Here is a 27,554-nt window from a genome sequence, read left to right on the forward strand (position 1 = left end):
CATTATTTGCAGAACCATCCGAGCTTCTAATACTAAATGACCTGTTAGGAGGTTTGCACCATGAACACTATGGATAGTTTTAATTTGCAAAAACAAACCTATTGCTGTTCAGGTCGTTCTGTCCAGAGAGAAATTTAAATTATGTCGGAATTTATTTCTAAATGTTGTGTGATCATGGGGTAAAATGCTGCCTTGTAGTTTGGAGAATGCCCCCCCCCCCCCCATGATGGTCTGAGGATTGCAACACAACAATGTAATTTTGTAGTGTTTTATTTTAAACATAAACCAAGTGAACTTTACATACATGTTCACCACCCTGACAAAACCTAAAGGAAGATCCGACATGATACCAAGAAGCAAACAAGTGAAAAATCAGAAGAAAATGAGAGCACGTCAGAGCCGTTTGCTGTGGAGGAGACGAGGAGAGGATCCCATCAATGCCACGTTCTTCCCTTCAGCTCTGATATCTTATACACAAAATAGGATCATGAAGACAGTACCAATTCATATCACCTCATGGAGTTAGTTTAGAATTAGTATTTACATTAGTTTATATCTTGTAAGCTAATATAATCCGTTAATCATTCTATTTACATTATTTATATTGACTAACAACGGTCTCCTGCCTTCCACTGGTAAACACTGTTTCCACACGGTCACACGGTCACACGGTCAGTGTAACAGTTGCATAAGCTTTTGTGCTTTGTCTTATGACGTAGCAAGATTCTTCCCTTTACTGCAGTTGGTCAAACAAAAGAAGAAAAAGAGTGTTTGGGAGGCGCCAGACACGGGTCACATGATCAGGAGTCCAGCAGCAGAGAGTCCTCGTTCTCGCTGGCCGGCAGCATCAGCTGCTGCTCGTAGTACAAACTCTTGGCATAGTTGACTTCTTGAGAGATTTTGATGGCGAGACTTTCGTTCTTCACGTGGACCTGAGGAGAAAAAAACCTTGACGCAAACGCAACTTCCATCGAGTTGGACGACCAAGACGAGGAATTCTGATCTGAGAATATTGTTTATCGATTCGTTTCCTCTGTCAACTGTAAATTTGGAATATGGAGGTTATTCTCAGAAGTGTTGAGGTAACCGTGCATTACCATGGGTTTCTGGTGGGAGGGGCCAGGGATGGCCACGCCACTGCCGCTACTCTCAGCCTTCTTGGTGAGCTGCACATAAACCCGCCCGTGGTCCTTGGACACCAGGCAGTGGTAGAGGTCGTCGTACTTCACCTCCAGGAAGATGGCCTCTCGGTCCACATAGTCCCCCGGCTTCAGGAAGTAGACCGCCACGGAGGAGATGAGGACGCAGTAGGTGTCGATGGGCTCCACGGCGATGAAGCTGGCGAGGGCAAACACAGTCACCTTAGCACGCAGTCAGGGTCAAAGGTCACACACGTGTGGACATGAGACCCACAACTCGGAGTGGATGTTGTCGGTGAGGCGGAAGAGCTGCTCCTGGCCGTCGGCCTGAGCTGCGGAGTAGCGAGGAAGGAGCCCCTGAGGTCCTTTACAGCAGCGAGGCTTCCGGAGCCGCTGCACGCTCAGCCTGGACACAAGAGCGGGGAGAACAGCTCAGAACTCACCGACACAGCGCTGGAAGCTGGCCGAGGGTTCAGGATAAGAGATGTTAAAGACAACGTCACATGACCTTTACCAGACTCAGGAACTGGACTAATTACTGACCAACCAATGAAATTTTGAACCATCGTGATTTCCTGAGCTAATTAACACATTTTAGCGCAGTTATCATTGAGCAACACATGTTGCCGACCTTTTCAAGGTCAGGACCCGGAGCTCTGACGTGCCCGTGCACACACATGCACACACGTCCCGAAACACCCCACCTGTGATTGCTGACGCTGGCCATGTCCCGGACCGTCTGGGCTGTTTCGGAGGCAAAATCCAGAGCTCCGGCTACGGGTTTGGTCACCGTGCCGACGAGACCTTTACCCAGGCCGGAGATGAAGCCGCTGACTCCGCCCTCTGTCTTCACCCCCTCTACGGTGGAGGTGATGATGCTCGTCATGCCTCCAATGATCCCTGAGGGACACCAGGCTTCATGTCAGCGTCAGCTTCTGGTTCTGGCCGGTTTGGAAGGTCTTCAGGAGATTGTTTGTATCTTACCATGAGCCAGTCCGTGGATCCCTGCCACCAGGTGTTCCCCACTGGTGGCTCCGTGGTACCTGATGTACTCCCGCTCGCTCTGGTGTCTGTTGTCCATCGTTTTTCCAAGCCCGTCTGACAACGTCCCTGCAAACTGACACACAGAACCAAGAAGCTTCCTCTCTGCCTGTTTGGGAGGCGAGCAGGAGGTCACAGGTCACATCACGACCACCTACCTTGGCTGCAGAGTTGGACACGCCGTGAGTTACACTGCGTATGAGACCGCCCACGTTGCCGTACTTTATCAGCTCCGACACTCCTTCACTGACATCGTTGAGGAGGCCCATCGGGTTTCCAAGGAAGTCCACAGAGCCCAGGATCTGGGCTGCCTGGCTGATCAACTCCTGCACGCAGAAACCACCCTGATACCTTCATCCAGGACACTTCCACACTCACTCCGCGCCTGCTGACCTCTCGAAAATGCTTGAGGATGTCGTTGATGATGATCTCCTGCGTCTCGTAAGGGTGCACCCTGGTGAACGGGTACATGTTGATGACGGCATCTTCAAATCGGATCAGAGGGAACCCCAGGGTGCCTTTCAGGGCCTGCGTGCAGAAAACGTAGAAGATGAAAGAGGCGATTTCTCAGACGTGTTTTTCCCGGCTCCTACGAGCTCAGAGACGATGTGCTGACATCAACACATGTACGGTTCTTAACAACTTTAAGAGACGCCAGGTCTGGTCGTTACCTTGAGGTCAGGCGGCAGCTTGTGGGAGGTGAAGACGCTCAGTTTGACCTGAGGGAGGCTGATCTTCAGGTTCTCAAAGTAGTATCGTTTGGGAGGTCCTGCATCTTCGTTGGACTTCTCATGAAGGTTTTCCCCCACCTTCTCCAGCTCTAGAAATATAAAAAACGGTTATTTTCATATTCCACCTTGTGTTTCTCTGAGCAACATTAATATTAGCAGCGACCCACCGGCTACTTTCTGTCCATATCCAAAGAAACTGAGCAGCTTGAGCAGCAGCTTCTCTTCTATGATGACGGTGAAGCGTCGAGCCGTCACCATGAGGTGCTGCAAACATAACTTTGTTCAGTCTGTAATCAGCACATTTCTCATGCTACGTTAGCATCGAGCTAAAGTGAGACCAGAAGGTTCTCTAGGTTTGTGACAGCGGTCCGTGGGTAACGCTCACCTTAAAGAGCTCAGTGAGCATGAGCCTGCTGGGGACCTTAACGGCGTTGACCTGCAGGGCGGGGCCACTGTCGCTGACGCCGCTCTCACTGGAGCTGGGCGTCACACATAGGATCACAGGCTGGGTGGTGCCCAGCAGCTGGTTGTCCACCTAATGAGAGCAGAGCTGTGGCTTCATAACTGCACACATCAGCCACAAACGTGGCCTCAGGGAGCCGCCTCGCTCTTCTGTCGCCAGCTCACCTGAATCCTCTGGATGCTCACTTCCAGGACCTCATTGGCTGTCGTGCGTGTGAAATGAACACGTATGCCAGACAGGGTCACGAACACGAGCTCCTCAGGAACCTTGTTCACCAGCGAGACCCCCACGCCTTCCTCCAAATTCACCAAAACCTGCAAATCAAGAGAGGCTGCAGCAGAATTCCTTCTGAACCGGGACGGTGACGCAGGGGCCGAGCGGAGGCCTCTGCTGTCCGGTGGGAATGTCGCCCAAACCTCCAGCTCCTGCTCGCTCTCTGGCTTCACCCAGTCTTTGCTCCTGTCTTGCTCCACGCTGGAAGAACTCTGGATCATTCTCCTCTGATAAAAGTCACTTATCTGGAAAATAAAAGTCGCATTAAAAGAGTTAAAACTGGAATCATCCTCCAATAAGAGTTAAAAGAAAAAAAAGTTCTGGGGTCCACAGAATCTGCACATCCTGAATTTCATCCTGAGTTTTGTAACTAAACTAGATTTGGAGTCAATATTTAGGCGGCTTTTCTCTGTTTCATGCACCGGATTGCTGTAGATGTTGAGGGGGTTTGTTCAAACATCTGTTGAAGGTTTGGTTTTACTTTAAGGGTGGAGGAACCCTCGGTGTTTGTTCAAGCACCTGCAGGACACGAGTGGGTCCATCTGGGAGGACTTGTACTGACAGCACCCCAGAGCCAGGTCTCATCTTCTGGTTGATGAACTGTTGCTCAGGGCCCGGTTCTAGCAGACCAGAATCAGGTCCCAGCACCACCTCGGCTCCATCGTAGAGTCCCTCCACGCCGCCCTTCGCCTGGACAGGACAGATCACAGGTCAGACAGTCAAACTTTCAGCTCAACCTTCTCAACTTGGAGGAGATAGAGTGGACCCACCTGCACCACCAGGCGGGGAAGCCCACAGGTGAGCATGCCCGAGCTGAAGTTCCACGTCTGCGTCGTGCTGCGGCGAGAGTCCGGCCTCCTCAGCTTCAAAGGCTCAAAACTGGAAAGAGAAGAAACCATGAAGAGACCATCTCCAGCACCTCAATGTCCCTCAGAGGACACACCTGTTGTCAGTAACAGCAGCAAGTCCAGCGATGTCCAGCACCAGAGAAGAGTCCAGCGGCCGCGGCTGCGCGGGTTTGTTCTGAGGTGGAGACGAGCCTTCGTGACACAACATGCCAGAACCGGTCATCCTCCACAGCTGGGACCGTTTCCCCGGCTCCTGCACAACGTTTACCAGCCGTCAGCTCAGGTTCAACCGATTCAGGCCACAAACCTCAAGATTTAAAGCCAAAGCCCAGATTTCCTGTCACCGTTCGTCGTGTGGAGACATTCTACGCTGCTCCAAGCCCATTAGGGGTTAACTCTGGTCACCAGCCCTACCTTCTTTTTCAAGATGACCCGCTGAGTTTTGGTGTCCACGTCCAGAACCAGTTCAGCACAGCTCACTAGACGTTTCTTCCCAACAGGTCTTTTCTCCACAGTCCTGCAAAATAACGACCATTTCAGGCCTGGAACCTTTCTAGAACCTTTGAGAAGACTGGAGCAATGGCCGACGCGTACTGTGAGAACGTGTGTGTGGCTGCGATGTAGATGAAGTTCTCGTAGTAGAGCTTGTTGTATTCTCTGAAGAAGTTCATGTCAGCTGTGACCTCTGAAGAGCCGGCCCCCTTCACGGTGAGCGTGAGGTGCGGCGGCAGCGTGGGCTCGTCACAGGCGTAGTCCAGCACCGAGCTGGATTTAACCTCCGTACGCAGCCGCATGTCAGCGACTTCATGCTGCCAAAACTGGATGGGGACCTGCGGGGTGAAGGAGACACCGGCTAAATACATCGTGGTCATGGCGGCTGGAAACAGAAGGGTGTTGGTTTGAGCTCCGGACCCTGTAGTGAGTCCTTCTCAGCTCAACTTTACTATTAACCCACAACTTTTTCACAGATTTGAATTTAACTGCTCAACAAATCAACCACTTTTTGCCACTGTGGCATAAAATGAGAGGATGAATCTGAGGCGGAAGCTTCCTCAAAGCCGCTCCTTTTGTGCACAGAACTCTCCTGCGTCCACAGACGTACTTCAGACATGTTGTTGATGCGGAAGGGTGGCGGCAGCTGGTCGGCGTCTGTGAAGGAGATCAGGTAGGTGGCTCCCTTCAGGGTGATTTCTGTCCGCAGGAAGAAGCAGTTCCCTAAGGTGTCCCTGTGTAAAACACAATCATCGTTATCATCTGGGTCTATCGTCCCCCAGGCTGCAGTTCCTCCGTCATCTGTCTCCGAATCACAATAAAATCATTGAGTGCACCCAAATCAGGTCCTGATCGTTTGAGACATCCTCTCCAATCCCCCCCAACGCTCCGTGTTTCCTGTGGTTCCAAAGCTCTGATGATCGAAAACAGCAATACGAGCCGCCTGCGTTCAGGTAGAAACCGATTCCCACCTCATGTTGACGTGGAAAGACTTGGGGATGTTGACCTCGAAGCCGCCCGACCAGGTGCAGTTGGGCGTGTCCATGAGCCGGACGCACAGCAGCTGGTCGTAGTCGTTACGGGGCCAGTGGAAGACCACGCTGGAGCCGGGCAGGGTGGAGATGTAGCCGTCTGGGTTGGCTGTGCCCTGAGACAAACAACAGCGGTGCTTTAATCATTAATCACACGTTGTTACTACGGAAACAGCGCTAAACTACTCAGGAGGGATTTTAGTGGCGAATGCTGAGCAGCAGCTTTGTTCACACTCCACGTTTCTGCGTGTGAGAGCAGAGGTTTCTTACCTTTCCTCTTGCAAACTCCCTCTGTGAAAAGGCTAATTTGTGGGTGGATCTGTTGTCCAGCAGGTAGCGAGGAGCAAATGTCACAATGTGAGTGTCTCTGTAGCGGCCTTTTCCTTTCCACACACTGATTCCTGCATTGGACAAAAGGACAGTCAAACTCTGAGAAGCATTTCCAGCCTCCGGCTGATTTAGAGAGGTTTTGAATGACTTGCCTATATTGTAGATGAGGCCGGGTCTGTTCCCAGGCTGGATCACCTTCACTGCTCTGACTCCACTCCCTCCATCCAGGGAGAAGCCCTGACACCAACCTGGAACTCCATCTGGATGGATCCCTTTTCCGATTCTCATCGTACACCTAATGTGAGATGGGGTGAATAAAAAGATGCATTTATTTGGACCAACGGGAACAGGAACAGGAACACTTACATGGCAGGCTGCTCCTTGTCAGTGTAGCAGAACAGTAATGGGCTGAGGCTTCTGGCCAACTCGTGCTCCTCAAACTGGCCGGCTGCATCTGCCTTTGCGTTGTCTTGGCGGAAAATCAGCGGCAAACCTGACAGAGAGACGCCTTTTTAGTCAAAGCGAGGCTGAAGGTTGAAGTACTGCCAGTGGCAGCACAGTGGAGACCCCTGACAGCAGATCTTTATCTCATTTTTGTGCTCTCTGTGTTGACTCGGACTCCCCAGGGGACATTTAAAATAACATGTGGAGCAGAAGTGTCACTCAACGTCAGGTCACGATTACCCGTCTTGTTGACCAGCCAGTAGGGAGCAGATATCAGGATCTTTAGCGCCCCCTGTGCCCGCAAGATAATGCGGATAGTCAGGCAAAGCAGATGCTTGTTGGTGTCGTACAGCCTCATTCGGACCACGTAGTTTTGGGTCCCGGGTGGGATGAGCAGCTCTTTACACACAGGACAGTTCTCCAGCAGGACCCCTGAGACACACGTGGTAGACATCAGACATGGGATCAAGGTGAGGTGACGTACGGCAGCTGGCGGCTGTACCGAGCTCCATGTTCTGCGAAGTGTCAGTGGCGTGAAGCACAGCCTCTTTGCCCGGCTTCAGCGACCCCCTAATGGACGTGCCCTTGATATAGAAGTTGAGTTCACAGGGCAGAAGGTTGGCCAGCACCATGGTGGGCAGCAGGTAGATGGTGTGACCAGGCTGGCGATATATCTGCTTGCTACTCCCAGAATCCCTTTTTGCAGGCTGCTGCTCGGGGTAGTTTTCTTTCTTTATCACCACACAAAACCTGCAGTGTGCAGAGATGCAACAGGGAATGAGAATGAGAGGACAAACACCCAAACTATGAGGATCGAGCGTCTGATTTACCTGAAACTGGAATCCATGTCAGCTGAGTGACACTCCCTCTTGCTGCTGCTGAGTTCTCCAGGGCGCTCCACGTTTGTCCAGTGGATGGGAACCTTGCAGAAGAACAACCCGAGACCTTTGGGCCGAGCCTGCAGCCGCCATGAGGTGAGGTGGAGGGGGATGGCTAAGGCCTGAGCAGGCAGGATAGGAGGCAACACCACTGGCTCTGGTAACACAGGGACACCAACATGGCTGAAAAGATGGGATTTGCCTTTGGTTTGGCCCAAAGTGAGCTCAACAGTGGATGTAGCTGAAAGTAATACAGGGAAAAATGGACACCAGAAAGGAAGAAGCTAGAGGGAGGATGCTGGACAGCTTCTGCTGTGAGGGCAGTTAGGTTTTAATCCAGCTGTGGTTCTAGACCACTGGGATGAACACAGACTTAAACTGGAAGGAAAAGTGCTGCGTTCACTGGTCAGAGGACATTTCAGCTTCGGGTTAAAACGGAAAGCATCAGGCTGTAAATACAAACCAAATTTCTACCGATAAACAAGAAATTCTTAAGGTCAGTTGGAAAAATGTATGCAGCTTCTCACTGTCAGGAGCAGAAGGGCTGTCGAGGCGGATCTCCATTGGAACATCCAGCCGGTTCTTCACCATGAGAGAAGAGCGGACGGTGATCACCTTCCTGGCACCACCCTCCATCGTGATGGAGAACACCACCCGGACAGGCGGCAGCGCCGAGAACTAAAGGTTCGAGAAGAACGGTGTTAGTGTCCATGTTAGTATTCCTGGATGGAAGAGGGAGAACAGAAATGCTCCATAAACGAGTGCAGACGTACGTAAACGTGAGGGTGGATGATGTTGGTTCTGCTGATGGGACTTCCAACCTGGAGAAAAGGAGACAAAGGTCAATGTGTAGATCAGTGACGCAGAAATGGAGCGCCAGCACCTCCAGAATCCCATTATCTTGGCGGCTGAGCAGGACCCACCGTGTTGGAGGAGCTGTTTCGGTCTGCAGCAGCGTAACGGAAGAAAACGCCCACTTTGTCCACCGACACCGGCTTGACTTGCTCCCACCCGCACACGCGGACCAGCAGCTGGTGGAGCTTCAGCTCGTGAGTGTGCCTGCGGAGGATGAGGAGCAGCTAACGCTCTGCAGCTAACGACCTTCTCCAAATCTGACGCCTTAACTCAGTCGTACCGGTGCCGAAGCTTCTCGCGGGCTTCAAACTCAAAGGGAATCTCGTCTCCAGGCGACACCTCCCTCCAGCGACTGACATTATGGGTGTCATCTGTTCCCTGGCTGTGGACCTCTGAGATGGAGTCTGCGCTACTGCTGTGGGACAGCGCCACCCTGTGGCGGAATCAAGTCATTACATCAAAACAGCCCGTGGAGCACAAGTCAGGCACAGATGTTGTTGCACCAAGGACTGAAAGTAGAATACTGTCATCTCAGAGTGATTCTTCAAGCCTCAGTCACCTCTGATAAGGCAAATGCTGTTTCCAGAAACACAGGTGACACTATGCTGTTCTAGGATCATGTGGGATGAATGAAAATGTCCTTGTTTGCTCTTCAACCTACCGTGTTGGCGTTGTGGTGAGGGTGGCAAACCACATGGTGCATCCTGTGTGGTTGCGCAGGGCGTAGGGCACAAACGGCTGCCTCCGCTTGGACAGTTTAACATCTGCATGAAACAAAGACATAAAAGATAGATTAGGAAGGGGTTTGCTAATTTCCACTTTAGTAGATTATGTTCAGTTTAACAAAACTAATCCTCTTTGATTTCCTTTCATTTAGAAGGGTACATTTGTAAAGGTCAATCAATCCCTAAAAATGAGAGGTGGTCCTGTGACTACAGCCTTTTATAGACCTTTTCTACTGAACTGGGCACGAAAACCAGTTAAGGTGCATCTCCTCATGCAATACCACGGGTTACCTGGAGAGGCACTAGTGAGTAAGTGCAGGCTCAGTGATCGAGGATGTTGGCTGGGACTTTTATAACGTGTCTAAATCATTAGAGTTTGAGGTCTGAAAACCTCCGACCTTGACAGGGAAGCAGTTTAAACACTGTAATTACAAGTCAAAGTAACTTAATGCATTAAGATACTGATGTCAACCAATATTCCCCTCAGAATGATTAAGTATTAGATCATTTTCAATAAATAATTTAATAGCCTTGTTAACTTTTGCTGACTGAAAATTCTTATTTAGGTTCTTGAGAGAGGTGACGAAATATTTCACTGATATTTATGCAAATCTCCAACATTTTCAGCATTTTCAAAGCCAGTGAGAGAGCGAGGAGCGCCACATGAACATGCAACAAAAACAGCACCACACAGCAGCAGACATCAACATCCTTCACAAGCTTGCAGACCGGCCATGCAGAGCAAAGCTTAGTGCCAAGCAAAAATAAGAGCCAAAGGAAAAAGGAGGAAGTCTCTCTGGAAGATGAGGAGCGTTCATTTACGAGCTGCTTCTTTGGGCCACAGCAACATGGTGGCGTCAGCCAGTGAACCCCAAACCCAAGCTTCAGGTTTCAGCCAAATCTGCTCAGACAGATTCAGCATGGTGAAGCTGTGACCATCAAAGCCTGCTCAGGTAAACATTCCTACAGTCAGAAGACACCAGGGTGCTTCAGAGTCTTCGCACTTCATCAGCTGGTCTCGACTGTGTTTCATCTTCCTCTGGAGAGCTAATGAGTGCACACGTGTGCACGGTTTATAGTATAATCGGCTTCTCCGAAGTCCATGTTGGCTCACAACACAGGGAGAAGCCCAAAGAGTCCGTCTATGATGACCGATTAAGAGCTGGGACACGGCGAGAGCTGCTGTCTGCTCTCTGAACAGTACCTCCGCGGTGAATCTGCTGCTCGAGGCAGGTCAAGCTGGCAGTGCTCCTAGTTCTCAGGTGAGCAAGAGGAGCACCTGACAGCAGAGAGAGAGAGTTACTACAGACAGAAACACATGCAGAGGTAACACACAAGAGGGCTACAGGGCCGCCGAGCCCGTCCTGGACTGGGCACAGATTAGAAGGTTTCAGAAGAGTCATTTCCTTCAGGTGCTCAGAACCACTAACAGTGATATCAGTTCCCTTCAGTGGAGGAACCAGAGGAACCCGGCTGAAGAGCCATTTCTAACTCCCGCTCGGGCCATTTAGGAAATATTTCCAACCCAGTTTTTCACACACTTGTTCATCCTTCAGATGTGACATCATTAATTAATCCTGCAGCTTTAGAACTGGAAGCGTTAGAATCAGAATAATCCAAACCTCTGGTATTTAATATGTGATGACTACATGATCAAGATCAAGGTCACTAGCCCACATTCCTCAAGTGTTCAGTCAGTCCAAATCCACTCAAGGGTCCCATGTTCCAAAAGACTTTAGACTCCGGAACTTACTCTGTCCAAGGTTGGGGGGGTCGACTGATGAACCCACCCAAGGCAGTGGGGCTGGGGCCTGGGGGGGCTGCTCCTCCTCCTTACAGTAGTCGGCCATCCACGAGCTCTTGGTGGTGTTGTATTGTTCTGGTTAATGCCGATACAGATGATATTAGAAGAGCTACAGTGGGTCAGGACTGCCGACCCGTGCGTCAGTGAGCAGGGAGGCCAGAACCTTCAGCGATTCAAACACGTACCCAACAGAACAGAAGTGATGTTCACATCCAGTCTGTGTCTGGCACGAACCTCCATCTTCAGGCGCGGCGGGTGGAGGCGGCCGGCGGCCTGCTGCTGCCAGGACAGGAAGCAGGGCCAGGGCTCCACGAAGGGCTCCCAGCCTGGAAAAGTCACACTGTGATGAGCAGCAAGTTTTGTTGTAGGGCTTTGAGAGGAACACCTTAATCGCCCAAAGGGTGCGTGAAAGGTGACCTTCTGAAGTGTGTGAGGGTCTACCTGAGAACTCTCTGTTGTAATAGTCTCCAGACAGGCTGAAGCTGGCGTTGCCTTCCTGGGTGGACCCAATACGCTGCAGCACGTACAGCCCTGCCGCGAGACAGGCACGGGGTCACCATGACGACAAAAGCAGTTGCAAACATGAGCTTCCCTCTTCCTCAGCTCCTTCAAACCCACTGACACATCTTGGATAACGATGCTTACTGGAGAAGGTCAGTTCGGCCAGCGGAATGTCACAGTCCAGGCAGTCGTCGATGAAACAAATGCAGACGCTCTCGGCCTTGACCTCCACCCCCGACAGCGGAGCCGAGTGACTGCTGGAGCCCGAGTCGTCCCTGCTTCTGGGGTGGCCTGCCATGTTCTCAGCATTCTCCAGGAGCCAAGCAGCAGCCTGATCCAGCTGACCTGTGAGAGACGTTACGGTGCCGTTACCGTTCTGCTTGTTTTATTCAGTAAACGACCGTCTACCTTCACTCACCTTTACAGTGTAAAAGGGCTGATTTGCAGTCCTCCTTCTTGAAGCCCAGGTCCTGTAAGTGGGTCAACTGGCCTTCTGTGGAGACAAGAGCGAAGAAAAGCGTCGTCTTCGGAGTGAAACAGCAGAAGAGAGGAGCTCTGAGAATCAGTTGAACGATGTGTTGCCAATGTTGACGAGCATGAGCCCAGGAGGCTGGCGTTCACACACCGATGAGGGCTTCCGTCTTCTGTCTGAAGCTCTCTTTAGGTGTGTCAGCGGGCTGCAGGTTGGCTGCTGAGGTGCTGTCAGCAGGCGGCGCCGTGACAGTCGGGATGGACTTCGCAATGGCTAAGAAGAGCTGAATGTCGTTGTAGGACAGGCGGATGTCCAGAGCAGGAAACTGAATCTGTCAGACAACACAGCCGTGAGTTGCTCAATACAAAGCTCATACGTGAGAGCGCACGTCTTCCTTTGGCTCTTGGCTTAAACCCAGAATAAATGCTGACTCGTATCACTAGTGACCGCGTGGGAAACATTTGTCCTCTACATCATTTCTGAAGTCTTCTCTACCTCTAGCAGGGGTGGGATGTCCTCCACATTGAAGGCGTCCAGCAGACCCGAGCTGCTCTGATATGTGGGGCTACCACACAGCTCCACCTGTATGTTCACTGGGTCAATGATGGACAACGCCGTCTCCTGCTCACTGCCCAAACGACAGGAGAACACCTGAGGGTGACAGACACGAGAGGCAGAGAGGAAGATCAGTAATGAGAACACGAGAGGCCAGACGGAGCTGGATGAACGAGTCCAGAGGAGGGAGAGTGAATGTGTTGGGAGAAGGATGCAGAGGAGGAGGTCTGGAGGAAGACCTGAGACGTATTTAGACATGAAGTTAAGAAGAAGATGACACAGAGGACCGAGGGGATGGAGAGAGTCCACCCCTGAAGGGAAAAGTACAACAACTTATTTCACTATTTGCTTGTTTGTTAATTGTACTTCTAGTCGTTTTCATCTTTTCTGGGATTTGTGAACTGTAGGTTTATTTTTAGCTTGTGTTTTTCTGGGTTTTACCAATAAAGGATGAGGACGAGAATGTCAACTGGACAGATGACCTCTGACATTTAGGTGCAAGAGGTACACTCTGAAAGTTGTGATGCACTTTATTTACATTTTAAATTTGCATTCTTTTTTTCCCCAAGAGGTTCATAGGTCCTGTAGGGATTGCTACAGGTTTTGAGCAGCAGTTGCCGTGACAACAAGAGAGCTGACCTCTATTCCTGCAAGGCTTCCAGAGAAGGGTCGATCCAGCAGCCGGGGCTTGTAGGTGAGGACCGTGGTCCCTTTGAGAATGACGGCATTGGTGTCCAAACACGACCAGTCCTCCACAACTACAAACTCTGTGCCTGGAACCAACCAAGATTTCACATCGTTGAAGACGTTCGTTTAAATAGAGGAAATTTGTGAAACTTACACACTGTAAAAAAGCCTCAATTATTCAAAAGTTGCTTTTGTTGATGAATGAGGTTTTCTGAGGTTTTCTTTTTATTGTAGTAGCACATGGATAAACACCTAATTATAACCTAATAATTAAACACTTGAAACCAACTGGCTTTTCCACAGACCTGTGACATTGATCTTAATCTCTAGGCAGCGGTCCTGGGTGACCGGCACCGTCGACCTCTTGGTGACGACGCCGCTCTTGACAGTTTTGGGCATGACGGCCGCAGTGCTGCTGGTCGTGGCCACGGAGGCGTCGCCACTACTGGGCCATCGCTGACGATGCTCCTCCCCACCTGACGCCTCAGCTGGCCCCTGCAGGAATTCCTGAACTAACTGGAGCCAGTCGAAGATGAGAAAGACCCTGAGGTTGTTGAGGACCACCGTGAAGGAAGAGGACTCACGCGTGGATCTAAGAGGAGGTAGAACAGTGTCTCAAGGCTCCGCTTGTGTGCAGGCCCTGCTGGCTATGGTCATTTTCTCTGGTACCTATAATGGAGTTCCAGCTGCAGTGACGCACGGTTGGTGCTGGTTTTAGATGGCTGGAGGATGCAGTCGAACACATTAGGTTTCATTCCATCAAGCTCCCCGTGGGCACCGTTCAGGCCGGTGTAACGGGTGTCATACGCCAGCAGGGAGTGAGACACCAGGTTGACAGACTTGGAGCCATTAGAGAAACTCTCAAACAGCAGTTTGGATTTCATGAAGTCAAATCTTGTCAAAGGAAACACAAACATGACGTCAACATGACAGGCCCCACCTGTTCAGCTATACCAGGGAATGGTTTACAGGTATAATATATAGTAGAAAAGGATGTGTAGTAATGATGGTGCTGCCAAAGACTGACCTCGCCAACGATCGGCTGGGATTGGTCGGTTTGGGTCTGTCCAGGAGCTCCAGACTGACATCCATCATGTCCACCAAGAAAGACATGTTGGAGTAGACGTCCCCACTTAAAACCGTCTAGGAACAGACACAACGAGCATGTAGGCAATATTTAGCATTAACACTGATAATTCTGATATTTCAAAATAAAAGTACGAGTTGTTGCTTGAGGCTGGCCATCAATGGAAACCTCAGTCAGGTTTACAGGTGTGAGGCTAAACGGGGTTCACGGTTTCTCACATAGGTGCTTGGGTCCTGCAGGTTGTATGGGCGCAGAAAGTCTTCCACCGGCTCTCCCAGGTTGTTCTCCAGGAGCCCACGGATCAGCTGGTAGTGCTCCAGGCTCAAAGAGCAGTGCACTGACGAGAGGCTGCCGTGGATGGACATGTCAGGCACGGCATGGCTCAGCTCCCTGAGACGAGCCACCAACACAGGAGTCAGTTCTACACTCCTGCTTCTTCACATACTTTAAGAAAATTCAAATTCAAAGCAATAACACTGTTTAAACAGCAATAATGGAAATACGGGGGGGAGGGGGGGGACAATTGTTATGTTTTGATTTGAGACTTTAAGCTTAAATCTTTTGAAGAACACCGTACTTATCGAGGTTACGCTCCACTTTAAGCTTGAGGCGACAGCGGTCCTTTAACAGATTGTCTCCTGTGCGACGGACAGAATAAGATGGAAAGATGAGGTCTGGAGACTCGGGGGGGTTACTGCCCCCTTCCCACAGTTGGCAGGGCAGACGCTCTGCTGTGAAGATGTCCATCTCCTGGAGGTCCAGGGCAATGCAGTCCAACAGGCACACGTGGTCTTCAGCTGGACGCATGAATAAATATTCAGTTCAAAACCAAACAGCTGCCGAGGATCTGTGCCGCAATGCCAACCTAAGCCGTGCGGCTCGTCCTCCTCAGGGGTCCTTCTGGTGGCTGGACGCTGTGGCCTTCCAAGGCTGAAGCCAGCAGAGGACGTGGAGCTGGACGAGGAGCTTCTAGTCTCACTGCTGCTCTGCGCTGCACTCCTGACACGCTCCTTATTGGAAGAAAGGAGCATGATTAAAAAATGGCTGAACAGTGCAGCAAAGAGAACTAACACAGCGGTGCACACACTAGCTGTATCATCTACCCACAAACTGACAGATGAAGCTGGAAAAGTTGGGGTTTCCTGTACAAGCAGCACATTTTACCAGAAACCTCAGTTCACTGCAAACAAGCGAGCTGGAGGTAACGACACGTTCACGAGTCAACCAGCTTCAAAATGACAAGAAAGTCAATATAAACTGTAAAAACAACAACCGAAAGACAAAGTGGAAACGTTGTGTTGTTGAAACAACTGCAGCGTGATTTCAAACCTTCTCACAGCAAAACACGCAGAGGTACCTTGTAATGAGACGGATCCTTGTATGAATTTGCATGCAGTATCAAATTCTTCACAAGAAAAACACAACATGTGTGTGAAAACCCAGTGTTGCAGCCCCCCCCCACATGACCTTCACTGCTGGTGCTTAAATACGGAGGAGACACGGCAGCTCCTTCCAGTCTAGAAGGGCTCGTTTGAGTAATGCCAGCATTGAAATGAGGTGAGACAGCTACAAATCTAGTTTAACAGGAGATTCTGTGGCAGACTAGTTAGTTTACATGCTTGATGAGTTCATTTATCGAACAAACACACAGATATTGCTGTATTCATTGTCAATTCAGCTCAATGAAATAATAAGACATTCAAAGATATTTTCTACACATTCTTGACTGATTAGTGAACCAAGAACATATATTGGTCATTGAGATATTTACTGGCAAAAGCATTTTTTGATGATTTTTATCAAACTTGGATTAAAAAACCATTTGATTTACCAATAAATACAGCGAGTTAGGAGCACGGAACACGAGGAGCGCACGAACGGGCAACGGGACTCACCAGAGAAGGGAAAAAGGCGTGTGCCATGGTGAGTTTCTCTACCTTGTCTTTGAGAGAAAACGTCCCCTGAGCTCCAGCTGACAGGAAGCAGTTCTGCACTTTCAGCTGTCCCAGATTGGCCACAACGACCCTCGGGGAGCACGAGCTCTCTGGAATGAGGATAACTGGGGCCCCGGCCTCTATGTCCAGTAAAACCCTGGATGCCCGCTGAGGATGTTCCCGTACCTGCAGCAGGGGAGCAACAGAGGAGAGAAGGCATGGCTGTCATCATCAGACCCGCTTCTGTTCAGCTCCCTCACATCTTCCATACTCACAGCCTGACCCTCCACTGCAGCCCTCTGCCTGCCCAGGACGTCCTGCAGCTGGGTGAAGTGCTGGACGAACGCCACCACCTCGGCCTGGAAGCGCTGGGTGTGGACATACTGCACCGAGGCCATCTGCAACAGCACTTTAATGTCAAACTCACGCGTCAGGAGAGGATCGGGCTGGCCGTACCTGCGAGGAGAAGAACAGAGGCAGGATTTCAAACCACATCCATCAACGCAAAGCATTCATCAAAGGGTTCACTCACTTATAGATGTCGAAAATAAGAGCCTCCCCTCCTCGTGTGGTGAAGCGCTCCCTGTAGAGCTCACCGTGGGGGGTAAGGTCGCTCAGGGATAAGCTCCCTAAAGTGCCTTGTAAAGCCAGATCTCCATCTAAATATGAGTCATCACATGATTACTCAAACACGCAATTTCCTTGAGTTGGGTCGAAAAAATCTATATGGTCACTGACCCAACATTTCCAGATGAGCAGATAATTTGGAGACACTGGCTCTGGCCAGCTCGTTGAATTTTTTGTTCAACACGAGAGATAAAGAATGAACCTGAAAACAGAGAGAGAATTAACAAGAGAACGGTTGACCTGGTGACTTATATGAGCATTTACAGCCTTCAGCCGATGACACGTGAGCTGATCACCTGAACAGTCACATCTTCACCCATACAGAAAACGATTCTAACATTAGAGAAGTGGACATCCTTAGAAAGCATCTGTACACAACTTACTTTCAGATCTAATTTGGTGTTGACACCCTCTGTTGTCTCTTCATCGCTGCTGAGCTCATCCAGAGCACTACCTGCAAGTGGCTCCGATGATGTTGGCTGCACCTTCACCGCATGATTATTGGCTGTGGAGCCAATGCCAAAGAAGTCCAGGATGACCACCCATGTCTGGAGTGTGATCAGAACATCCAGGCAGTTAAAGTCAACATCCACGCTCCTCCCCACACCGCCATAGCGTGTTTTGTACTCCGGATGGTTCTGATCTACCAGTAACACATTGATATGGACCAAGGAGTCATCGAAGTCTGGGGGCGGCAGTGAGGAAGGGTTACGGTGGGTAGGAGAGGGAGGTGGCGTGTCGGGACAGTCCACCTCCCTCTTTGACTTGTGACTGCATGTTGAAGGGGTGTTGGGGTGTCGCTGGTAGAGCTGGAAGACGTTCTGCGCCTCCTCCATGTGGGCGGGGAGTGAACGTGGCATGTCTGGAAACAGGGCATTAGATGTTGATGGACAGCTTTGGGAAAGATACTCCTTTGGACTGAAGGAAGAGGGTTTGGGAGCTCCACGAGACACCATCAGATGTTTATACTTAGAGTCGGGGTTCTGCTCTAAAAGATCTTCCATCAAGAGTGAGCGCAGGACCAGCTGAACCGCCAACAGGTGAGGATGCTCTTTGGTAATTTCTCCCTCCAAATCCTGGAAGCGCAGGCTGACTAATCCCTGAGATCCCTGCGAGAGGTCAGCACTGAGCTGGACCTGCAGTTCTGCTACATGTAGGTTGACTTTGAGGTGGGTGAAGGACAAGGGCTGAGGAGCAGCGTTATGTGACTGGAGGGGCAAAGGGGAGGACAGTGACAAGTGGGAGAAGCTGATATGAGGAGGGTCTCTTGCAAATAGCCCCCCCTGGGGGTCTGGAAAGCGGTGATGTCTGGTGGAGGACGGAGTTGGGGGCGGGGGCGTGGGTGGTTGGCTGGGTGTGACACGTTGCTCCTCAATCAGGGACAAGTTATCCAGTGTCTGTAGAACTTGTTCATACACAGGTTTGCACAGGAACACCTGTCACCAAAGTGTCAGGCAGTTATACACTCATCAAAACAGGAATCATCACATCTCCAAACTGTTATTCCCAACACCTACGACTCAATTTGATGACTGTGCCAAGCTCACAAGCAAAACTGGTGCACGATTGAGTGGTGTGTCGGTGTCTACGTGTGCGGTCACCCCATCATGTGTGTAGGGACGAGCTGCTCCACGACTTTGGTTTTGATAAAGTGCTCACCTGTACGGAGTTGACGAATCTGCCCTCCACTCTCAGCAGCCCTGAACTCCTGCACGGCTCCTCGGGGGTGAGCAACGAGAACGGGACACTGTCGTCATCCAGGATTTTCTCCAGGGTGAACTGAATTGTGGTGTCCTTCAATATATGGAATGCTACGAAAGAAAGCAAATGTGTACCTTTGTTTCTCAAGTTTGTCAAATGGTTGCAATCAAAGAGCAAAATTGTACCTTTTCCACAGTTAAGAGATTCAAAGAAGTCATGACGAGTGAACTGTGGTTCATCCTGAGTGTTGCTCCCACTGTGGGTGGGCGATGCACTGCCAGCGGCTTCTCCTCTAAAAGCCCCCTTTAGAACCAAATTGCTCATGTTTACTGAATAAAGACGGATGTCCTTCACCAACACCTGCAGCTTCTCTCTTTGGGCATTTTGCCCAGGAACAAAATTTTGGATTATTATGCTGCCAAGATGACCGACCAAAAGCTCGGGGTGTCCAGGCTTCCGAGGAATGGACACAACTGGAGACTCAATGCTGATGTTAAGGGTCAGCTTCACCATGAATGTGTCTAATGGAGAGTCAGATTCCTCTACAGGAAGATCTTCCTCTTCCTCCAGGGGATAAACCCAGCTTTGACTGTGAGTTCGAGATCTCCGTGAAGGAGTCTCAAAAAGTGACACCATGCCGCTGTACTCTGCAGTCTTGGTCGCGAGGACCGTCGACACTTTGGTGGCTGCACTTTTCAGCATAGTCCTGAAGTTGTCTTCAACCTCATTAGCAGAGAGACTCAGCTCCTTCAGGAATTTAGCCGAGTGGTTATAGTGCAGGGACGCCATCTGAAGCGTCAGAGAACACTCCCCTTCCGCTTTCTCCAGAAAGCGGAAATTTAAAGCCTCTGAGGGCGCCGCACTGGTGTCAGCCAAAAAGGTTATTCCAGCTAAAACTGAAGAGCTTTGCTCAACGCTGCCAATGCTGACCACAAACAAGCTCCGGCCACCTTCCTGGGTCAGGTCAACCAACTGCATGGACCCAAGAGAACCATGGATGTCCAGCCGGCTCCCCATGGACACGTTGACCTTGGTGCCTGTGATGCTAGCAGTGGCAATCTTTAAGCCCCTCTTCTCAGCACCCAGGACCGTCCCACTGGACACAGTCCGGAGAAGCAGCAGGTTGAGCCGATGTATCTCCACGGTGAGTTCTTTGTTCTGGTCATAGGTGGCCTCATATGTCCCCTCTTCCTCCTCACTGTAAAGCTGTCTTGCATTTTGCTGGGTTGTTGAAGCACATGAGGCGTTTTCTTCTTTGGGAAAAGACTTTTGGAGGAACTTCAGCAGCTCCACCAAGGTCTCAGGATTGAAAATGATGTCCAAGTTGTTGACCTGCATGCTTGTTACCTGAAGGGAGCTGTCCAGGTTCATGGAGGGACAGTCTGAGCTCACAAACTGATACTCCAGCTTAATCAGGGCCTCCTGGTCTTTCAGAACGGAACTAAATGGAGACAGCGTATCCATATGAACGCCAGAAGATGAATCAGAATGGCGGCTCTGATGCTGCGGAGACCTACAGTCTGAGGACACGGGGGAGGAAGGCTGGCTCTCTCTGAGGCTGCCCGTGGGGACGTCAAAACTCAGGTGTTTATGAGAAGCTACCAGCAGGTCAAAGTCTGCCCCATAGGTCTGTAAGGTGTCCACCAGCAGAAGCCCATGGACAGTCAGGGAGACCTCAGCATCATATGGACGTTTGACAAAATGAGCATTGGTGCCAAACACCTTCAGAACACATATATAGCGACCATCACTCTCTACACCCAGTTGCATATAGTTGATGTTAAATTCAGCTAACAGGAGACGTGATTCTACCAAAACCTCCCTCGTGTGCTGCTCTAACGTCATCACGCTCTGCGTCAAGTTCTTGGCTGAACCGTGCAGCTTCCACAAGCTGTCCTCCCTCTGGAAGATCTTGTCATGGCGAAGGGTAAGAGGGTCGGGGCTTTTTTCAGAGCTTCTCTCCCCATCATTGATGGAAGGGCTGCTCAGCCTAGTCAAGCAACTTCTAAGGGCCGTCATTTTCTCCAGGTTGATGTGAACTTTGAGGTCGGGCAGGGTCCCTGACAGCAGAGCTCCAGGCAGCTCAGGGTCCGATGTGTAGCGCAGTCTCTGTTCAAGCTGCAGCAGAACATTAAACTTCTCCACCACGTGAGTCGGTCCCACCTCACTCTCCTGAAGATGTTTCCAGTTGTCCTTGCAGCGACCAACCATGATCTGCATGTCCATAAAGGACAAGGAATACTTTTCGTAAAGCTTTCTGCTGTAGGCCTGTGAGCTTTCAGGGGATCGCATGCTGAGGAACTCGGGGCTTTTGAGTTGGTCTTTTGAAGGCACGTCTAGTTCAGGAGGAGGAGACCCTGGTGGGGTGGCCAGGGGTGTCTGGAACTCATCATCACTCAGGTCTTCCATGTCAGGTTGAGCAGCTTTTGAACTGGCCTTAGTGTCATCTGTCAAAGGAAATAAATGACTGTCAACTACATGAACACACTTGTGAACTGCTCTGGTTTTAATTCAGTTTATTTTCACCTTGAGAGTTGGTGAGAAGAATTCTGCCTAAATCAATCACAACTAGCATTGGGTCACTTGACTGGAAGTCGTCCGGGAAAATCACCTGGGGGGCACTAATGTCCAATTTCATGGTCCAACGTTTACTGTTTTCCTGTAACACAGCAGATTGATTAGAGGATTCAGCTATGGATCATGTGATCCCACCCATCCAGAGGATCTGACTCACAATAAACTCTCCGACAAGAAGCTGATCGATAGTCTGTCGAATCTCTGCTTTGGTCTGCATCTTTAGCTTGTTGTACTGCCTCCTGGCAGCTTCTGCCACTCTCAGCTCCAGCTCTGACTGATAGCCAAACCCTGAATATCAAACAGGTTTAGATGAACCAGCTACAAGTAATAATAACAGTGAATTATTCCTGTAAATAATTAATAACAGTCATTCGCTACGAGATCTTATCTGTGGAGTTTAATCTGACACCAAGCAAAGGTATAAAGGACTTACCTGAGGTATGAACTCTTCCTTTATAGAAGAACTCGGTCACTTTTTTTATTGCTTGAGGGTTGTAGATAATGTTCAGCGGGCTGGTGCTCACTTCCAGTCTTCTCTCAAACTTACACCTGACAGGGTTCCGCTCATAAATCATCTCAAACACCGGTGATGATGAAGGGCAATCTGGCAACGTAGCAGAACACATGGTATGAATGAGGACCAAGATTTCTGAGAACAGCTGTGGTTTCAATCCCAATCAGAAGGTAAAGATGCAAATAATGGACCATTACATTGTGGCTTCATGCCCACACCTTCCAATGAAAGCTCACCGTACCGACACTGGTGGGTCATTCAATAATAAAACTCAGAAGTACTCCACTATTTAGGAACTACGTGTTCTTAAAACAACAAACCAAGAAAGATCGTCTCACCAGAGCTGCTGAACTGGTCTGAAGTTTGGTTGATGGCAACAACGACTTTGTCCTAGAGTGTCACAAACATGAAATCTGGTAACTGTGGCACATTCTGTAATAATAAATGTACTGGACTATCTGCCGTGCTCTTGCTGCAGCAGTGTTTGCTTGAATCTTTCCAGTTTTTTACCGTTTTGGGAGAAACAAGGAAGGGGAAGATGGTACCCTGGGTGGTCAAGTCTCTGAGGAACAAGGTGTCCAGTTTAACCGCCAGCACGGAGGATTCTGAGCGAGGGAGGGACTCCACAATCACCTTCACTCCTGGAAAAAACACTAGAATCAATCAAATTGAAAAAAAAAACAAAAAAAACCCGAGGGCTGTGAGTGTGTATGAAATAACTGTAACAAGATAACAGCAGCATTACTTTAATGACTCACATTTGATTCCAGTCATTCCACTTCATATCCTCACATTAGATGACAGCTAACTGACCTCAGTATAAGAGCTGCACGGCTATATTTTGAGATTGTGACTGGCTTTGAATGGTGATGGCTTCAGTTTCAGGCTATAAATTTAGGTTTTGTACACCAGCTGTTTCCAGCCATCTCTACTAGAACCTGTGACAGTGATGGCAACCCTGCAGGACATTCCACACAAAAAAACACTCCCGGTTTCTGCAGACCTGAGAATTCCAACTGGATGACCCCACTTTCGTGCAACGTGTCCCCGACTTTGTCCTGATGATACAGCGTGACTCCTCCCTTCTCGAGTAAGAACTCGAGCCGAGCGAACAGGTGATCTCGCCTGGTGAACGTGTTGAGAGTGTGAGAGTCCTCCAGTGGATCGAACAGGTCTTCTGTCTCTGCTGGAGAAGAAATCCATCGCAAAGATCAACAATAATTCAATGGTACGTTACACCAGCCCTCTGCAGAGTCTCGCACCGAGAATATCCCACGAGGAAGGACTTGTCAAGAGCTCTTCAGGCTTGTCAGGGTCCTGTGCTCCATACCAGCCTCCCCAGCCTGGAAACCAAGACTGCAGGTACTGGATCATCCCTGAGCTCCCACTTTTGGGGACAGATGCGGTGGGAGAAGCAAGCGGGACGTCGCTGTTTGGCTCTCGCACATTCTGAAAGACGGAGTTTAATCAGTAAAAGCTGGAAAGTGATGTGACAGACAAAGGGGCATGGTTCTGGTCAAGTGGGTCATGCTTTGAGGACTGGTATCATCAAAGCTCACCTCTGCAATCTCTTCCTGCTTTCGGAACCAGTCTTGAACAATGTCTCGCAAACTCTGCAGCTCCTCCAACGTCTGCTCCTCTTCCACTCGCTCCAGCTCATCCTAACCATGGAAAAAAGAGTTCCACTATTAAAATCTTCCTTAGAATAATCAACTCTGGGGGAACACATCCTGGAAACACCGGACATGGAAACAAACAGCTCCAATAAAGAGGAAATCTTAAATTTAAAAACCTCTTCCTCGGGGCTGAGCGGGATCCCCTTGAGCCGTCTGAAGTAGAGGCTGGTGTAGGTCTGTGCGTCACGTGCTCGGCGTAGAGCGAACTCCCAGCTGCCGCGCTGCCGCTGCTCCCTGATCTCGCTGAGGTTGGCCTGGATGGCGAACAACCACCACCGTCGGCAGCTACGAAGGGCAAAGCTGAATCAAAGACTCTGACTAAAGCAGAAGCACCACCGTTAAAGGGGTCAAAATCAAACTTGCTGCTTACTGTTTTGAAACGGGGACCCGGGGTCTCCACCTTCGATACAGCATCCCTCTCTCCCGACGGTCCAGCTCTTTGAGGAACGTCATTATCTGCTGATACTGGACCTACAACCAAAGGCACAACAACAACACGGTCCAAATGTTGCCAACGCTAAAGAACAGGTGAACGGACACCTGGCTGGCCTCAAAGGAAACATCCTAGTACCTCTCGTACTAAAGCACACTGTGCCAGGCTACGTCCTGACCTACGGAGAGATGCAGCTTTTCCTGTACGATGGACCGATTTTAAATCTTAACAAATAACAACGGGTAACATACATTGGGAGTCCTTGGAATAAAATGATGACATATGTAAATATGTAGTAAAATGACATTAAAACAGAGTCATAATTACCGAGTCAGCGTAGAGTTTACGAGCTTATTACAGAAATAAGAAGAGTCCCCAAAATGTAGACATTTAGAGATCAGCTGTTAACCTGTGAGAGCCGCAAGGACATGGGCTCCAGCTGAATGTGGCCTTCAATCCGTGGGCTATTTCTGGACCTCAAGGGCTCCTTGGAGGTATTTCTTCTAAGTAACACAGAGGCACACACTGGCTCAAAGATGTACTGATGCTCCCGGCTCTGCATGCACTGGGTCATGGCTTCCTGTGGTGTCAAAACCAGTGAGTCAGTTCTACAAGGATATCAAACTGGAAAACATGCCAAATATTGATGGCATTACACACTTTAAGGATTTCTCTTCAGGTTAGACACATCTAAGGTGCAGAAAATATGTTTTGAGAAGGACGTACAACTCAGAAATGACAGAGTAAAACCTCAAAACTTAGAAGAAGCTAAAGATACAAGAAAAGCAGCCTGTGATGGTGGAGAACCTGAAGCAGCTGCTTCTCAAACTATAGTCTGATCACATGAACGCACGACTCAGCCATAGAGATCGAGTTTTATAGATGGTGAAACAAATACATCTGAATTGTGTAACCTGTATGGTTACGACGGTAAACGAGCCCAGCGCAGCGTCGGCTCCGTTACAGACCTGGATCTCATTAGTGGCGAGCTTTCCCAGCATTCCACACTTGGTGTCCCAGTAAACACTGAAGTCTTCTATCTCCAGCTGCTTTTGGCGGAGGAGCTTCTGGACCTGCAAATACAGACATTAACCTCAAACTCAGAATATGGCGGTAAAAAAAGGACTAATTGCTCAAACTAATGAAGATCTCATCAGTACTTAAAGTATAATCTTAATCCAATAAAGAAATACATTCAATCGGAGCCAGATTTTTGTCAGATCAAACCATAAAATAAACTTTGTGCGTTCTGAGAGCACTTACCGATTCTTTTGAAGGGTTCTGGGCAGAAACCTTGTGGATGCAAACCCCAAAGGAATATGGTGGCTCTGGGCTGGAGAAGTCCTCCTCAAACCGAAGGTGCACATCCTGGATCTTCAGCTACACAAAGAGCAGAACCTCTGAGTTAGGTCGGGACCTCCGGCCGATCAACAACACTTAGTAATGTGGTCGTCCTCACAAGCTCTCAGACACAGACATGACGGTGTGTGTATACCTCGATGTTCTCTACAATCCTGGTAACCAGTGACGCAGTGACAGAATACCAGTAAGACTCTCCTCTCTGTCCACCTTCACTCTGCAAACACAAGGTGCGCCATTATATCCAGTGTATCCTAATGGTGCACGGTCGCTGCGTGAACAGCAGGAAAACAGATGCCTGAAGATAAAAGCAAGTTATTAAAGAACCGTTCTTCTTGTTGCGTTCCACTTGCCTTGAATTTGTCTTCATAAGCTTTGAGGAGGCGTTGTTTGCGCTGCCTTTCCTCCTCTTTCTCCTTCTCGTCATCGAACTCCTGCAGCTGGGCTGGGCCAATGACCAGGTTGAGCTGGGACATGGAGATCACCCACGGGTCACTGTGAGGCCTGTAGAAAGGGATCTGCAGGGTGATCTTTCCAATGAAGCCTGGAATAAAACAGAAAGATCAGGGAAGGAACTTAAGGATAAACTCCAAAACTATTTTGCTTTTGTATGTTTTAATCATTTATTTTTATTCACACTTTACATGCGGTAAATTGATCGTTTCATTTAATTCATCTATTTTGAAATTTTGAAGCAAGTAGGGGGACTTTGAATGGTGCTGTTGGGGGTGTCTCACCTGCTTTGACCTCAAATGGAAGATCAAACTCTCTAAGAGCATCTTTCCTCAGCGGAAGGTTCTCCAGTTCCACCGCACCTGGAGAGCAACAGCCAGACACATTACTCAACTCAGCCTAGACTGGGTCCCACTCGGTTCTACTCAGGTCTGTCTGAAGGGTTTTCTATTAGGGGATGGGACCTGTTACAAGGTCCGTTTTTCAAGGTTCCAACAGATGTGAGCAGCAACAGTTTGAGAACTCATTCATGATACTCAAAACACCCATTTTTATAACAGTGACTGCGTGTTTTTATTACTTCTGTGCCTGAATAATAATGGCTAATTAAAACGACGAGGTGCAGACGTTCTGTTCTAGGTGACTGTGAAGAGAATCCAGAGGTTCACCAGGAGTTCACCGGTGGTCACTTACAGAACAGAAAAGCTTAAAACATTAAAAACTGATTACTACACGTCACTAGTTTAGGCCGCCTTGCAATGACAACCCTTCCAGTGTTGAGCTGCTACTCAATTCTAATGGAAAAGACAGAAACCGAGTCGAGTCGAGTTGACAAAAAAAGACAAAATCACCTTTGAGAAGGGCGATGGAGAGCTGATCCGTGTTCAGATTGCTGACATATTTTCCCAGGTATGTGTTTAACACCCAGGCAACAAGACCTTCCAACATCCTGGATTAGGGATGATGATGAAGAAGTTGGTGATGAAGCCTCCTGAAATCACAACCCTCCCTCGGGAGGTTTTCAGAGTCTACAAACATAAAAGATATTTTGTCAGTTTAATAAAGCTTTTAGGTTTCTGAGCATATCTGCCGTCATTAAACATATACTGGAATCCTGTGATATAATAACGGTCAAATCATGTAGAAATAACACAGCAAGGTTTACATATGTTAACATGCCTAACACTATATCATTACTAAACTCTATGATTTGCTTCCATGTTGTACTTTATTGCACTAAAAGTTGTGTAAAGTACCAACATTGTTATTAGGGCCCAACACCGTCCAACATCCTGACGTCGGTGACCAAAACATTAGTTCAAACCATAAATTAGACACATTTAAAATCAATCTCCAGCAGGACTTGTCTCATCGAAACAATGACAAAGAGATTAACTTTGACACTGTGCTGCTGTCTGGAAGTCAAACACAAGTTAAGACTCTTATCAACTTATCGATCCGCGTTCATGTCCAGACAGCATGAGGTCATCGAGAATTGTTAAAATGATTACTACAGGGGTAGGTAATCTTAGCTTAAACTGCGACGACACACCTCCAGTCACCACGCAGAAGACATCAACTTAACTATGACAAATGTAAAGCCGACAACTGACTTACTAAGAGGCGCAACACCGACCGGACAGCATGGTGCTGACGAGCGAAGCCAAGATGGTAATCCGACTTCGCTAGCCACTTAGCTAGCACTGACTGCCAAAGGTTGAGAGCTCACAACCAAAAGTAAACAGCTGGTATGACATTGGACTCGGACGTAACATTAAATGTTTTTATTAAAGATACACTATTCCCTCCCACGGTAAAAAGCTGCTGTATTGAATAATGCATTGCAAGGCTTCATAGTTATGCGTCGTTGTGTCAAAAATAAACACACTTCCGAGGAGTACTGAAGTTTCAGCGCACACTTCCG

General features: G+C 49.1%; 1 protein-coding gene across 4 annotated transcripts; it reads right to left on the reverse strand.

The window, feature by feature from the left end:
- Nucleotides 1–254: 254 nt before the first annotated feature.
- Nucleotides 255–27,554, reverse strand: vps13d (vacuolar protein sorting 13 homolog D). Of its 4 annotated transcripts, none has more exons than XM_029833430.1 (70): nt 27,248–27,554; nt 26,482–26,658; nt 25,915–25,992; nt 25,531–25,721; nt 25,314–25,394; nt 25,082–25,198; nt 24,787–24,891; nt 24,228–24,398; nt 23,756–23,856; nt 23,502–23,670; nt 23,269–23,370; nt 22,972–23,158; nt 22,713–22,892; nt 22,220–22,350; nt 22,048–22,099; nt 21,629–21,799; nt 21,353–21,483; nt 21,145–21,277; nt 18,804–21,065; nt 18,577–18,728; nt 17,301–18,353; nt 17,029–17,119; nt 16,823–16,949; nt 16,566–16,746; nt 16,294–16,476; nt 15,222–15,366; nt 14,934–15,153; nt 14,575–14,746; nt 14,297–14,412; nt 13,939–14,163; nt 13,575–13,861; nt 13,222–13,355; nt 12,523–12,678; nt 12,181–12,358; nt 11,974–12,048; nt 11,700–11,900; nt 11,496–11,585; nt 11,240–11,380; nt 11,004–11,129; nt 10,455–10,529; nt 9,187–9,289; nt 8,806–8,958; nt 8,594–8,729; nt 8,444–8,491; nt 8,198–8,348; nt 7,623–7,827; nt 7,295–7,542; nt 7,033–7,224; nt 6,715–6,841; nt 6,501–6,643; nt 6,289–6,419; nt 5,959–6,134; nt 5,598–5,721; nt 5,090–5,325; nt 4,910–5,012; nt 4,591–4,748; nt 4,418–4,526; nt 4,167–4,337; nt 3,791–3,892; nt 3,539–3,688; nt 3,297–3,446; nt 3,079–3,175; nt 2,852–3,000; nt 2,574–2,708; nt 2,339–2,506; nt 2,124–2,256; nt 1,844–2,039; nt 1,414–1,545; nt 1,098–1,338; nt 255–932 (listed from the first exon to the last, which is right to left on the reverse strand). In XM_029833430.1, the coding sequence occupies exons 2-70, from the start codon at nt 26,576–26,578 to the stop codon at nt 801–803; spliced, it is 13,086 nt and encodes a 4,361-aa protein (XP_029689290.1). In that variant the 5' UTR covers nt 26,579–26,658; nt 27,248–27,554; the 3' UTR covers nt 255–800. The 4 variants fall into 4 exon arrangements, with proteins under 4 accessions (XP_029689290.1, XP_029689291.1, XP_029689289.1 ...); XM_029833431.1 differs by having other exon boundaries at nt 8,806–8,940; nt 22,713–22,895; XM_029833429.1 differs by having other exon boundaries at nt 22,713–22,895.

The sequence above is a fragment of the Takifugu rubripes genome, chromosome 3 (genome assembly GCF_901000725.2).
Source record: "Takifugu rubripes chromosome 3, fTakRub1.2, whole genome shotgun sequence".
Lineage (NCBI taxonomy): Eukaryota > Metazoa > Chordata > Actinopteri > Tetraodontiformes > Tetraodontidae > Takifugu > Takifugu rubripes.